Consider the following 15,565-nt stretch of genomic DNA (forward strand, 5'->3'; position numbering starts at 1 on the left):
TAGAGGGAGGAGCTACGGGAACAGACTGCTGACTGATACCAGTGGCCAGTACACTCTTCATCACCTCGAATGCTCCCTCCCAGGCAGGTCCGAGAGAACCCGCCCAAGAGCTAGGAACTCCAGGGACCACCGAAGGGAAGTCTCCGAGGCAGATGTCGGAGCCGAGCTCACCAAGGCCGAGGCTCCAAGGGGAAGAGCGGGTTCGGACAAGGGTCCGATGCCACTCACCTCCTCGGAGGAGACCATGGAAGCCCGACCACCGAATCCCTCTAAGGAAGGTCTCGAAGAGGAGATAAGAGTAGAGGCTGAAGGAACAGAAGGGGGTATCCGTCCTCCAGCCGTAGCAGTAACCATTCCCGAAGACTCCAACTCCAAGCTCTGGGGTAGAGTTGAAGGAGGAACTGTAACGGGGTGTGGACCAACAGTCGTCTGTTGAGACGGACTGTGTAACATTTGGGCCAGTACCTGTGACTTGAGTAATCTACTGACCACTCTCTCTAGGTCATGATCTGACAACCTGGATGACCTTGAAGATTGGCTCCGATGGCTCCGATTCGATAGAAGAGGTGAAGCCGGAGCCGAAAGTATCGGCTCCAAGGAAGGAGACCTCGACCTCTTCCTGGAATGAGCCATCGGAGCCGATACAATAGATCCTGTCGGAGCCGACAGGAAGCCTCGATGTATCGGCTCCAGCCGGAGCCGATACAGCCACCAAAGTAACGGTGTCGGAGCCGATCGGAGCCGACACCGATGCCTGTGCCACATGGGTGTCGGAGCCGACATCGAAGTGGTCAATACAGATTCGGCACCGATAGCCATCGGTGCAGAAGGCTTTGTCAAGCTAGAATCGGCTCCAGCCGGAGCCGGTCTCGACTCAGTGCCAGTCGGAGCCGAGGCCGCAGGCTTAGATACAGAAGCCTGGGCCTTGGAAGGTTTTACTGATTTTGGTAGAGCCGACTTAGCCGGAGAGCCCTCCGGCTTAAGAAGGCCCCTAAGAATCAGTTTATTCCGTCTCTCCTGCAGGACTCTCTGGCTGAAGGAGTGACAAATAGCACAGGAGTCCTGCAGGTGAAGAGGGCCCAGACAATACAGGCAAGAAGTGTGACCGTCTGTCAGAGACATCTTCTGACAGCACGAGTCACACTTCTTAAAACCTGAGACCCTCTCCTTTGACATGGTGCTGAAAAAACACACACACACACACCAGTCAAAATTAAGTTAAATAAAATACCAAAAGGTATTCTATAAACCAACACACACACCCTAACAGGGGGGGGATGGGATAGGGAAAAGATTGACTAACAAAAAAATTAAAGGAGACAGGGAATTTCTGTCAGAAAAGGTACAAATTAAACTTAAAACTATCAATAAAATGTTTTGACTAAAAAGGGGCTTAAATATCACAAAAGTGAACAACTTACCAGGAGCTGGTAAAAAGAAGACCTCCTAAGCGAAGCGGCAAACGAGATCTGGGTACTTACCGCCTTGCATCATGGGATATGGGGCTGCCTCGAGCTGGTAAAAGTGACTCTCGAGCTTAGCAAGTGCCGAGTCGGAGCCGAGGGATCGGCTCCGAACCCATCAAGCAAGAATGAAGGCGAGATTGACAACTTAACATTATCTGGTTACAATAAGGGCCAGACGACAGATAGTTCTGGCACTGAACAAAGCACAGAAGTGACAACGGGGGACTTTGTGGTCTGGGCCTAAACAAGTGACGCAGTAAGAGTGGAAGTCTCTGTGTGGTATTTGCTTTCCACAGGTGAGACAATTAACTTTGTCTGACATCGGCTAGTGCAAGAAAAAAGGATCCCCAACGGGGTACTTAGCTTTAGAAGACCAACTTCAATTCGGAAACGAAAACTCAGGTAGCGGCCGACCAGCAGTTTTGCTAACTGCTTCTGGTTCAGACTCCACGGCAAGAAAGACTGATGTAATGGCGTCAGCTGCCTTACTTTATACTACTGACGACCTGACGTCAGTCCTCAAGTGACAGCAACCGACGCAGAAATACTAAGTCTCTGTTATTCGGGCCGGCCGAGGGCTACCCTGGCAGGGAAACCCAAATGTCATGACTGCAACAGTGAAACACAAAGACCATCCCAGCAATCTGTAGTGATAGTTCTCCAAAGGGGCAGGCAGTGGTAGAGACGAACTGACAGGGGGAGGTAGGCAAAGCAGTTAAGCATTGTTGGTGCTATTTCTGTCATGAAAGGGCTGTCTGGGAGCAGGCTGAGAAGAGGCTGGTCTGGAAGAGGTCTGTCTCCTGGTTCCTTTTCTGTGCCTGGAAGTAGGAGGTGCAGCAGTGGAGGGAGTTCTCCTGTTATAAGTGGTCTTTGCTGGAAAATTTCAGTAGTATTTTGGTATGGGAGACACCAGAAGGTGTTTAATATCTTGAAGCTCCTTACTTTTCTCCTGAAGGTTTTTAAATAGTTCAGTGGACTGTTTGCCAAACAGGAAGTTATGGTCTAGTGGAGCATCAAGGATTCTGGACTTGATGCCCTCAGGCAGGGGGTTGAAGTCTTAGTCATGAGTATCTGCGTAACACTAATCCGAATGCAACAGACCTAACAGAGGCTTCATCTGCATCATAGCTGCATCAAATTGAATGTCTGGGCTACCCGAGAAGCCAGGGAGAGTTTTGATTGTAATTCCGTTTTGTTAGGGGAGTCAGACAGGGGGGATAGGAGTGAAGATGCTCAGGATACCAGATCCAAGGCATATTTAATCATGAGTGTTTGATAATTAATAGTGCTGAAGGCTGGGGAGGAGGAGGTATAGAGATATTCTTGTCTAGCATGTCCATACTTTTGCTGTTCTTGTCTGCAGGCTGAAGGGACAAGGATGGGATAAGTCTTGACTGCTTGTCTGGGGCTACAGCAATCACTGTCGGGTCTGCCAAAGGGGGTTTCACAAGAAATTTCTTGTCATCAGGCACCTTATAGATATGGCCAGGTCTCTTAGGAGCTGGTGGCTGAGAATCAGGACTTTTAGATGCTAAAGCAAATGCATCCAGACATGCAAGTACAACTGGAAGGATTGCAGATGGGGAGGGGGATTCAACTTGAAGTAACTCAAAATATCTGAGTTTCAGTCATTTGGGAAGTATTCCATTTAAAATACTCTTTCATTTTGGTAATGGTCTCTCCAAAAGTGATGTCTTCTGGGGGATGAGTCCCCTTCTATGGATTCCTCATCAGCGGAATAATATTCCAGGGGAGATGCAATCTGTAATGAGTAAGTAATGGACTCATCTGATGATTAAGAGTAAAGTTCTTCTTCCGCTTCTCTTTCATGAGAAGTGACAAGGGGAATAGAAGTAGCTGAGGCAGGCCTTAGGCTAAGGATAGGGATGGTAGAGGAGGCGGAGGGCCTGAGAGCCACGAAGGCCTGCATTAAGGACCGAGTGAAAGACTGCCAGTCAGGTACACCTTCAGCATGAGGAGATGCATGTTTAGTTTTTTACTTCCTTTTCAAAGGAGTGGTTTTGGGAGAACGCCTATTTTCTGGGGCCTCGGATTCTGGCATTCCAGTTAGGCATTCAGTGGAGCCTGGTGCCTGCTCCACTTCGGTTGTAACAGTCGTCTGAGCAATCTCTGTGGACATGCCAGCTGGTACCTCAGCAGCGACTTCAAGGGGAATCTGTGAAGTAGAAGGCTCTAACGAACATCCCTCAACCCCTACATCAGCGGCTGGCGGGTCATCCAGAGGAGAGGCAGAGGAAGTAGGTCGAGGAATCTTTGCCTTTTTCCGTGGAAGTTCCACCTGGGTGGCCAACTCTGGATCCATCCTAAGTGCCAACTATTTTAGCCTCGGGTTATCCAAGTAAAGCTCAAGGATGGCCAGAAGGCTTCTGAGTGTCTCTGGGACGAAGGATTGGCAAATGGGACAGGAGGTGTGGTAATCTTCCCGGCCTACGCAAAAAAAGTAATGGTCATGTGAGTCTCTGTGGAATTTGGCTTCCGCATTTGCATTTACCCTTTTTGGTGGACATCTGCTACAAGGAAGTCAGCAAACCAAGTTCAAGCAATAGTAAAAGAACAAAATCCCCACACGGGGTACTTAGCTTTACACATCTTGATAGCAGAGGAGCGATCGATCCGACGTTCGACTGTAGCAGAAAAATTCTGAGGTCTGTGCGTGCAGGCATCACATTTAAGGCCCCTGATTTATGGGCCTATGTGTGATGACCCATGGACCTATAGCAACCAGGCTTAAGCTTTTGTATAGGAGACGACGTTTGGGTCGCTTGAGGCAGAGAATCCCACATTAAGAATACTGCAACATGGGACTAGGAGGACATCACTGTATTCCAACTTTGAAGACATATAAACATTAGCTAAGTTTCACAACTTGCCACCCCCCCCTTTCCTGAGCTTGTGTACACTGCTAAAATAGTAGTAATAATGTGGTGGCAAGCCCAACTACTTGAGGGTTGCAGTAGAGCTTGCTTCCTACAAAACATAGGCACTCTATCCACATGATACTTGACTATGCTAAGATAACATTTAGGACAAACGCATCAAATGCCCATGTTCCATATTAAGAGATGCTGTGTGTGTGTATACATTAAAAAGTAGTTTCAACTTCTATTAACTAAATATTATACAGATTCTCAAAGATATGAAAGAACAAATTCAAAAGAATTCATATGGTAGATGGTGCTAAAAGGTACTTACGGCTGATCCAGGCGCTCCTTTAATTTGGCCGCAGGCATGAAGAAAGAATAGAGCATTGACACGCCCTGTGATAACATTGTGATTTCCAGCTTGTGTTCTTTCTGTAAAGAGGCACGGCATTCAGTTCAATAACTTTACACATTTTCTGTTACGTTACACTCAATGTATAAAAGTCAAACTTCACACACTACTTTGCTTAATTTTCAAGTATACAGATGGGGTGACTGTTCAAATGCCATAAATTTTAACAGTGATTCTTGGAACAGCAGAAATGAAAATGTGAATGAGGGGAATATATGCAAAGTCTGGGGTTATGTTATGTTGGGAGTATTCCCCTTACTCCGAAAGAAAGAGTGATGGTGGGCTTAAAAGGTATAATTAGCAAGTTTTGAAATTTAATTAAATTGACTGCATTTTTCAAATCTCAGTTTACTATTTAAAGTGTCAGTACCTGCAGTATTGTGTTTTACAGTTCGGGTAAGGAGTCTTACATTATTTAAGACATTTCTGTGAACTTGGTGAAAAACTGCAAACTAACCTACTCTATCTACTTCATCCAACTTGATCCCCTTTTCTGAAATGGTGCAACACAAGAGGATGACTGATGGTAGTGGTGAGGGGTACCATCGAGCAGATTGTGAAACAGACTTTTGATAAATTTGTCCCGGGATGCACCACCTTTTCATTTCAGCACTTTCCATAGTTCTGTGTCTACACAGGGATGGTCAAGGCTTGACTAAGCAAAAGCAAGGGCTTTCTGTGGTAAGAAATATTTATGCAGAAACAAGTATTTCAATATCCTACATATAATTTTTTTTAATACGAATGGCCATCTTCAAACCCCTCTCCAGACATCATGACCCATCAATTACAGTGAGAGACCTATAATAAATATGTACTCACCATAACAACATATCTGTGTTGTCCATTTTCATTCTTCCTCAATGAACGGGTTATGGATCTGACTAGGCAGCATACTACAGACTTTGGATCGAACACTTAAGCTCCTCCTTCTACTCAATGCCCTAATCCAGGCCGAAAACCTCAGATGGAGTCTGGTGCCATTAAATTAGATAAAGAAATGGATAGATTAAAGAACAGGGCTCAAACCTGGAACAATAGGTTCCAATAATAAATCCAATAGGTTCCTCCAGATGATTATATGAAGGGAGGTGGATGGGAAGGAAGTAGAGGAAGAATGAAAATGGACAACACAGATGCCTAGTTATGGTGAGTACATAACTTAAATCTGACTATGTCCTTTCCATTCTTCAACAAATGGGACAGAGTCCCCGGCTAAGTTAATCTTGGGTGGCCCTCACGGAAATAAATTCCGAAGAAGTGCTGAGCCAAAGGCATCTCTGCTTCTGGATACTGGATCCAATCTGTATGGAGTAACAAAGGTATGAGCATTTAGACCATGTGTCTGCTGCGCAATATCAACAGACGTTCTGGATCAAAAGGCAGATGAAGTGGTCATGGATCCAATTAAGTGAGCTTTAGGAAGTCTTGGTAAAGAAATGCCTTGTTGAAAACAGGTTTAAGAAATGCAGTAAGTAATCCATTTAACCAATGTAACTTTAAAAACTAGATAATCCAGTCGGTTTGATGAGGACAACACAAACAGCTGATCTGATTTTCTAATCTGTTTTGTTGTGTAGATAAAAATGTAACAGTCTGTATACATCCAGGAGATGTAGCATATATTCTCCTTTGTAAGAAAACTCTGGAAATAAAAAACAGCAGATGAATGGATTGGTTGTTAGATTCAAAAGCCACTTTTGGTAAAAAGGGTTAGTTTGTAAAGTAACCCTGTCTTTATAGAAAATAATATACAGAGTCTTTGATGAAAGAGCCTTGAGTTCAGAAATCCTTTTGGCAGAAGTGATGGCTACTAAAAAGACTGTTCTTTATGATAGACACCTAAATTATTTTTGGCTAAAGGTTCAAAGGTTAAGTCAGAACTTGTGTACCACAGTTAGATCCCACAGAGGTGAAGGATCCTTTATTGAAGGACCAATGAGAAAAATGCCTTTCAGAAAGACTTTACATAATTTTGAAGAAGCCAAAGAATGATTTCTAACTCCTATATGAAAATTTGAAATGACTGCCAACTGTAGTTTAAGCACAGAAAATTAGCCCCTTCTTTAAAAATAATACCCAGAAAATCAACAAGACCAGGGCAGAAAAAGGGTAAACATTTTCTCAATAACCAAAGGGAAAATCTTGCCCATTTGCTCTTGTAAAGCTACCTGGTGCAACAGTCTTTCTGCAAGGACAACATAATGGTATGTACTGGGAAAGAAATCCTCGGCTGTCTGACTCTTAGTGGAACTAGAATAGCCATGCAGTTATTTTGAGGGCTAGGATATTGGGATGACTCATCCCAGAGGGGTGAGAGAGGAGATATGGATTTGGGTCCAGTATTCAGGGAGGATAACGAAGCTGAGACTAACGGAAGGGGAATGATGCCTGTTAGGGACAATGAGGATGACTGAGCTCTTCATCCAGATTGCTTTCTGTAGAAATTTGGGGATATACATAAAGGAGACAAGATGGCCAAACATGGACTAGAGCACCTCTCAATGATTCTCCATGAGGGGGGATTAGCGCAAAATATACATTACGTACAGAAGTCACAGCAAGGTTGGCCCCACCTATGGAAAATCTTCTCTGCCACTGATTGCTTGAGACACCATTTGTAAGGCATCAGAATGGACACATTTAATTTGTCCGCTAGTATGCTGGTTTTCCCTGGAATGTGCATTGCAACTAGAAAGCTGTTGGTGGAGATCGCCCATTGCCACACTCATAGCATCTCTGCAGAAAGCGTAAGACAGGGGATCCGCCTTGTTTGTTGATGTACCAGACTACAGACATGCTGTTGGTTAATTGTAGTAGTCCACAGAGGAAGAGCATCTTGGAATACTTGCAACACTTTTAAGACTGCTCTCATCTCCATGACATTAATATGCAAACTGATGTCTTGGGTGGACCATTTGTCTTGGACGGTCTTTCCCACGCATGTCCCCCCCACCACAACTGGGAAGCATCCATAGTCACGTTGGTCAGTGGGGGTAGTAGAACAAAGGCCTGACCTAGATAAATGTCCAAATGGAGCCACCAATGGATGTGGTGTTTGCAAATCTGTCTAAGCTTGACTGAAAGAGACAAGGGTTGTCGGAGAACTGACCACTGAAAAGCTGGAGCCCAAGCATATAGTACTGTGCTAAGGGAAGCATTACTACTGCTGTCACACATCCTAGCACTTGAATAAATCTGTCTGGAAAAGATGGATGGGAAAGAATGTGATGAACCTGAGATTTGAGAGCGTCTGCAATGAGTTGGCAATAATGCAATTTGTCTTGTGTTTAGATGTGCACCAATAGACTCCAGACTCTGTACTGGTGTAAGACTGGATTTGAAATAATTTATAGTTATTCCCAGTGAGTAACAAATCTGGAGCAAGCAGTCCCTGGATTGTTGAAGGAGATGCATTGAGGGGTAAGTGAAGAGCCAGTTGTCTAAATATGGAAACATTCGGAATCCTTTAAGTCTTAGGTCAGCTGCCACCAGCGCCAAGCATTTGGTGAATACCCTTGGGGCTGTGGTGAATCCAAAAGGCAGGGCTCTGAATTGGTAGCGAGTGGCTCCCAGCTGAAAGCATTAATGTCTTTGGAAGCATCTGTGTATTTTGATGTGACAGCATGCATCCTGAAGATCAATACAGCACATCCAATTGTCCTTGCAAAGAAATGGCAGAATGCACTGGGCTGTGACCATTCAAAATACCATTTTCACATACTGATTCAGTCTGCTTAGATCAAAAATTGGTCTTGGGTCCTCTGTCTTTTTGGGCACTAAAAAGAAGTGAAAGTTCTGACTCCTATTTGGCCTGGTGGGACCTCCAGGATGACTCTTGTCTAGCAGCTTTTGAATTTCTTGACCTGCTGCTTTCCTCTGACTAGCTGGGACATAGAGAAGCTTTTTCCTCTTGCAGATTCAGGGTTAGAAAAACAATATGAAGTAGCCTCTAAATATTATATTTAAAACCCAGGAATCTTTTCTTGTAGTATTCCAGGTGTCCGGGTGAAAGGACAATTGCTCCCCTGACTTCCTCTAAAGGAGGGCAGCACCTCAGGAGCACTGAAAGGATCCGTCTGTGAAGGAATCGTGGAAATCCAGATTTTGCAGGCCTCCTCTGCCTCTGGGGTGATGTCTACCATTTCACTGCCTCTTCTGCCTCTGGAGGAGTTGTCCTCATGCAGATCTTGGAGAGGTCCCAGAGACTTGCCGAACTACATCTTCCTACTGCCTTCTCTGATTTCTAGAGAAGGTTTGTTGAGGGGTAGACAACTTGATTCCCATGGCAGACAGGATCTTTCCTTCTTGTTCGCTGTAGGTAAGGGTTTGACAGATGGACCACAAAGATATTCCGTCAAATGGAGCACTGATGAAGGACGTCTGGAAAATCGCTTAGACACATCCAGGCATGCCTTCTTATGGCAATATAGACTTTCCTTGAAGCAAAGTCATGACTTGACTACAGATGGTACCAACTCTCATGGTTGAAGTTTGGCTACCATTCATGCTGTCTCTAGACTGCCTCCTATAAATTCTAGATTTTGAGACGGCTTCAAATACAATTTTTTTTTGTAGTTTATTGAGCTGTGCAGTTTTGAACACACTTGTCAGTCCCTTGCTTGTATGAGTAGATGCCTGGTCAGAGTGGAAATCAGACAGTTGTCCAGATACGGAAACACTCTGAATCCTTGTAGTCTCAAGTGAGCTGCCACTACTGCCATGCATTTGGTGAAAACTCTAGGGGGCAGTAGTGAGACTAAAGGTCAGAGCTCGGAACTGGAAATGACTGGCTCTCAGCTGGGAGCATAAATGCCTTCTGGACCTTCTGCCCATCTTGATATGGTAATACACATCCTGAAGGTTTACAGAGGACATCTAATTGCCTTTTGCCAAAAAGGGAAGAATAGACTGTACTGTGACCAACCTAAACTTGCTCTTTTTTACGGATATGTTTAGTTTGCTGAGATCCAGAATCTGTCTCCAGTCCCTTGTTTTCTTTGGTACTAAAAAGAATCTTGAGCAAAGTTCCAGATCCTCTCTGGTCGGGGGGACTTCTTGGATAACTCTTCTGACTAACAACCTTTGAACTTGGATGGTTGCTCCCTTTGACTGGGTGGTACATCCGGTGTTTTTGTTTTGGAGGTGGTGCAGAAAAGGGACGGAAGTAACCTCTAGATATCTTCTGCAACCAGATATCGTCTATGTCTAGCCAGGCTTGTAGGTGCAGGGATAGGATCCCCAGGATTGCCTCCAGGAATAGGACAATTAGGTCTCCTTTCAGGAGCACTGAAAGGGTTTGCCAAAGAAGGTTTCTCTGAACCCCTGATTTAGCAAGCCTCCTCTGCCACGAAAGTGGCGTCATCCATTACTGTTTGCCTCTCTGACTCTGGAGGAACTTTCCATGTGTGTCCTCATATGACCCTTGCGATTTTCTGAACCACATGTTCCCTCCACCTCTCTGACTTTTAGGATAAGGTCTTTGAGAGGTGGAAAAATGTACGCCCACACCAGAAAGCGTCTTACCTTCAAGTTCACACCTGGACAGCGTTTCTTTAACCTTTGGGCCGAAGAGGGATGAGTCGGCAAATGAAGCAGTGACGAACGAATACATGAAAGGCTCTGCAAAGTCACAAAGGCGCATTTAGGCATGCCTCCTCATAGAGATGCCTGAACCTGCCACTCTACATGTTCCTTGAACTGCACAGGAAATAAGCTTCATGGAAGAGCTGGCTACTGAATGCAGGTAGCGAGCTGAGAGAATCCTTATTCCGTACCTCTTCAGCTACAGCTCCTTCAAGGGCATCCAAAAGCTCCTTGATCAGATCCCTCTGCAATCAGTTGAAATGGGATAAGTAATTCAGTGACCATAAGGCAAAGGTTACTGAAAAGAAAATACTCTTCCCACATCTATCCATACTTCTAGAATCCTTATTAGGTGGATGGATAGTAGAACTCAACTCAGAAAGTTTTCTTGATCGCTGCCACGACCATGGCACCTACTGCAACATCTTTGCAATGAAAAAAATATTCTTACTGCGTTGGTGAAACTGCCAAATAAAATAGAATCAGCAAAACAATGACAGTGTCCTCACCGAGGCTAATGCTGTTTGGCAGGTACTAGTAAAAGTCGAACAGGAAATGCTCTCCAACAAAAATGTAACAGATGTCCTATTAAAAGTTCCTTTAATAACTGCTGGTTTAAAAAAAGAAAGAAATTAAAAGTCCCTTGTTAATGATGATCTGAAGAAGATTTATTCGAAAGCGCTCATCGTTCGTTATTAACAAGGGACTTTTTAATTTCTTTCTTTTTTTAAACCAGTTAAAGGAACTTTTAATAGGACATTTGTTACATTTTTGGTGGAGAGCGTTTCCAGTTCGACTTTTACTAGTACCTGCCAAACAGCATTAACCTCGGTGAGGACACTAATTGTTTTGCTGATACTGCAACATCTTTAGACCACATTTTTTTGATTTCAGGGGCCGTGATAAATTTGCTTGGTCTCCATGGGGTTGGTTCAATTGAGTCTGGGGTCTCCCATTCCAGCTGCAAAAATAGTATGATATGTTCAGAGGGTGGAATTACCTAAGAGGTAAGTTGAGCAAGATCCAAAGGCCTTCAGGTACACTGACTCAGGAGAAGCACTGCTGGACTGCAGGCTACCTCTCTGCTTCAAAATTTCCAGGATGTCCCCCGAAGGTAACACTGTCTTGAGGGGACCATAGGGATCGCTCTCTTTCATTGAGGTCTGTGTAAGAAGTGGCGGAGTCTCCTGTGAAGTCCAAATGCTTCTTCTTGCAAGTCCTCTTCCTAGGGACCTCATCGGTGGGATATTTCTGGGGGAGGAGTCGAAGAGGGAGGGGTACCCCTAGGGGCAACCTGAGGCCTAGAGACTCACTGTCCTTGTGGATGGTGTGCCTTAGAAGGGAGGCACACTGGCCGTAACATAGGGGTCTGAAGATCTAGAGAGAAGGGTACACTGTAGCTGAACCAACCATAGCCTTGTTCAGAACCTCAAAGGCTGACTGCCCCTGTGAAGAGAAGAACCCCAGATCAGATAATCCAGAGTCTTGAACTGTGGTCTCCTCAACCACAAATGACAGCCTACTAGAGGACGAAGCCGGAGGCGAACTTGCCTAGACTGAAGCACTGAGAATTAGAGATGGCTCTGATAGCTTCAGAACTGAAACCTGGCACTCGGACCAAAGCGGACCACTACGGCGGCTCTGAGAGCTTTTTGGCCCTGACAAGACTGAAAAGCTCAAACAAGTCAGATCCAAGGAGGGGGAAACTCTCTGATAAGACTCAGAGTGAAGGCTGGCATTCAGTTCTATTGGTTCTGAGACTTGAAAGTAAATTGGAGGAGGAACAACGCTGGGAGCAGATATGTCAGTCAGATCCTTGGCTCTGGGGACAGGTTCTGATAAAAGTTTTGCCAGCGCCCTTAACAGCCTTTGAACCACCTGGTCCACATAGTCAGAAAGGGTCCTGGTTGAACATGATGAAAAGGCTGGAGACCTTGACATGAAGATGATTGGCGAAGGTACCCTCGAGGTAACCTACTCTACAAAGAGAGAGTACCTAGGCCCTTCAATGGAGATTGGACAAGGTGTCCGATTTAATCCTGCCGGAGATGACTGACTTCTCTGCTCTGAAGACGACTATGAAGTACCAGCCTTTTCAAGTCTCAGATCCAGAGTTCTATCAGATCTGACAATTTGGATTTCTTTTGTGTTGGCTCCGAGAGATCTGTGGGAGCTGACAAATGTGTTTTTCATGCCTGGATGAAGCAGAAGTCGTGGCAGGGTGGACTGAGCCAACTTAGATGGAGTTTGTTTCTCGGTTCCAGCAATAACCTCAGCAAAAAGAGAGGTCAGCATTCCTTTAAACATCAATTTGTTCTGGAGGTCAACCAGGGACCTGTGGGTTGAACACGACAGATCAAAAAGTCCTCCTGGAGGTGGAGGAGGCACAAACAGTAAAAGCACAGACTATGCGCACATCACTCGTAGGAGTTTTCTTGCCACATTTAGAACACTTCTTAAAACCCAATTTTTGGGGGCTTGTCGGACATGTTGACACACCCACACGCACTGAGATGACCACAGAAAATAAAAATGGAAAGGATACATATATAGATAACTACAGAGAAAAAAAAAATTTTTTTTTTTTTTTAAACAGAAAGGGAAAAGGAAGGGAATATAACTACCAAGAATGGTAGGTAGAAAGTGGAGGAAGACTACCAACTATGGTAAAAACTACCCGTAGGTTCAAAGGTAGGTAGTAGGCTATTGGCCCGTGGGCCTACATAAGCCTAGCCAATAAGGTTCCCTGGCTTACGCCACCCAAGAAAAATACCTTCCTGTGCCACTGTCGAGCAGAGGCACAGAAGTGATCCCTGGGGTGTATTTCCTATTTCCCATTCACTCATCAAGATTTTTCTTTAAGAGTGCTAATGAAGAACTTTGCTTGACATAAATGGGTAGCCTGTTCCAGAGTATGGGAAGTCTCTGGGACAGGAATCTATCCCTCCATCATGTCCTGTTTATTGTGGTGACAAGGTTTAGGTCCCTAGACCATGTAGCTCGGAGAGATTGGGATTTCTTTAGGTGTAGCATGTCCAACAGATCTGGGATTGACATAGCTTTATTTGTTAGGCAGAGATCACATCGGAGTAGGTGATATGCTACGGAGTAAAGCAGGAGTTTTTTTGAGACGGTCAGTGTAGGGCATCTGTTTGAGGCCAGTAATCCTCTTTGTGAGGTACTTATGTGGCCTTTCCAGCTGCTGCAGATGTCGTGTGAGGTACATTCCAAAAGGGGTGTTGTACAGTACAATGGGTCTACGAGTGTCGAGTAGAGGAGAACAATGACCTATTTTTTCCTGGATGAGAACCCTTTTATGATGGTGTGCCACGTAGGACTTCCTGACTACTGCGGCGATGTGACTATCAAAGGAAAGACTACTGTCCACCAGGGTCCCAAGGTCTCATCACATATTCGGTGTTAAGTAGACTGCGGTCTATGTAGTAGTTCATGGGTACAGAGATTTTACCAAAGGGGATGACAACGCACTTTTTGGCATTGAACTTGAGGCCATGGCTCTAACACCAGGCATCTGTCTCTGCAAGGTCCTTCTTTAGGATTTCTACATCACTTGGGGACTTGACTATGGTTCCTAGTTTGCAGTCATCTGCGAACTTAATTAGCCAGAGGCCTTCCGTGTGTCTGTACTTGAGAGAAGTAGATCCCAAACAGGAGAGGCCCCAGGACTGAACCCTGTGGTACTCCACTTGTCACTGGTTTGAGGTCAGATTTGGAGTGTGAAACTTTTGCAGTGTGGGTTCTGTCAGTGAACCAGTTGGCAACCCATCTTGTGACTTTGGGACTTATACCTAGTTTAGTGAGTTTAGCTATAATTCCACAATGGGGGATGGTGTCGAAAGCCTTGGCAAGGTCAAGATAGGCTGTGTTAAACACCTTACCCTCATCTACGGCTTTGGTGACTGCCTCATAGAAGTCGATTAGGTTCAGGAGGCATGGTCTGCCTTTCACAAACCCAAACTGGGTAGGATCCAGAGTTTGGAGGTTACCAATGTCTTTATGAGTTCCATGATAATATGTTCCATGGCCTTGCAGACCAGGCTTGTCAGGCTAATAGATCAGTGGTGGCTCCCCCTTTGTGGAGTGGGACAACTGTTGCTGTATGCCATTCAGTGGGCAGAAAGCATGAAGTGAGGCTATGATTGAACATTGTGCTTAGGTGGGGTGCCAGTTTGTTCTGAAGTTCGTGTAAAACGCAGCCTGGGATGTTGCCCTGTCCCATGGATGCTGTGTTTTTGGCTTTAGTGTGTGCAGCTTATACCTGTGTAGTTGTAATTACAGGGACTCTGCATTCTTCCTGTATAGATATGGGCCCTTTAGGGGGTGGGGTCGGTAATGTTAATACTAAACCAATCTGCCAGGATGTTGGCAATATCGATTGGTTCTGTAATATTCATGCCATTGTGCAGTAACTCAGAGCAGATCTGGGTGTTGCCATTGAGATTCTTGACACAGCTACAGAATGCTTTGTGGGTGTCCTTAGAAAAAGTGGCGATTTTGTTTTCGTAGCTAGCTTTGGAGGATCTTATAAGGGATCTCAGCATCTTACTGAGGCTGATCAGAGAGCTCCTCCACTCATGGGATTTTACTCTCTTTTGCAACAATTGCTTCCTTATGTTGTACAGTTTGTTTATAGCAGGGGACCAACAGATTGGCTTCCTTTTTTTGGAGGATAGCGTCTTAAGATAGGTAAAAAAAACTAGAAGAAATACCATATAGATACAAAACCCCAAAAATCTAAGTAAAAAAGTAAAGAATTTAACATAACTGCTCAGAGCTCTTCGGTTAACCACGTCTTCACAAAAGCAGCAAACAAGATCTGAGGTAATGGGGAAGGTGCTGGGAAAGGGGAGGTGCCCAAGAGCTTTGTTGGGTGCCACAAGCTTTTGCAATGGCTGAGTGGGATCTGAACCTATCAGTGAGGATAAAGTGAAAACTGACATCAGATCATTCGTTTTCCAGGCTTTCTTAGAACAGAATCTTTTGCAGGAGTTTGTGTGTGCATGTGTGTGTGTGTGTGTGTGTGTGTGTGTGTGTGTGTGTGTGTGTGTGTGGGCAATCTGTAGACACAGTCATTCAGACCTGACTATCCTTGTTTCAGAGGGGCTCATACTTTCTTTCTTGGAACTCCTTGCTGACTTTTTTTTTGTCTGTTCAGAAGTAGCTGTAAAAAGTATAGTTTTGTACCTACCATAAATTGT

General features: G+C 44.8%; 1 protein-coding gene across 1 annotated transcript in view; it reads right to left on the bottom strand.

The window, feature by feature from the left end:
- Window positions 1-15,565, bottom strand: part of UBA1 (ubiquitin like modifier activating enzyme 1) — a 2,903,587-nt gene that overhangs the window by 116,130 nt on the left and 2,771,892 nt on the right. The window contains exon 34 of the mRNA XM_044080725.1: window positions 4,680-4,780. Coding sequence (XP_043936660.1) covers window positions 4,680-4,780 — 101 coding nt within the window. The remainder of the gene's footprint in view (window positions 1-4,679; window positions 4,781-15,565) is intronic.

The sequence above is a fragment of the Protopterus annectens genome, chromosome 8.part0 (genome assembly GCF_019279795.1).
Source record: "Protopterus annectens isolate FY-2018-M chromosome 8.part0, PAN1.0, whole genome shotgun sequence".
NCBI classification, from domain to species: Eukaryota; Metazoa; Chordata; order Ceratodontiformes; family Protopteridae; genus Protopterus; species Protopterus annectens.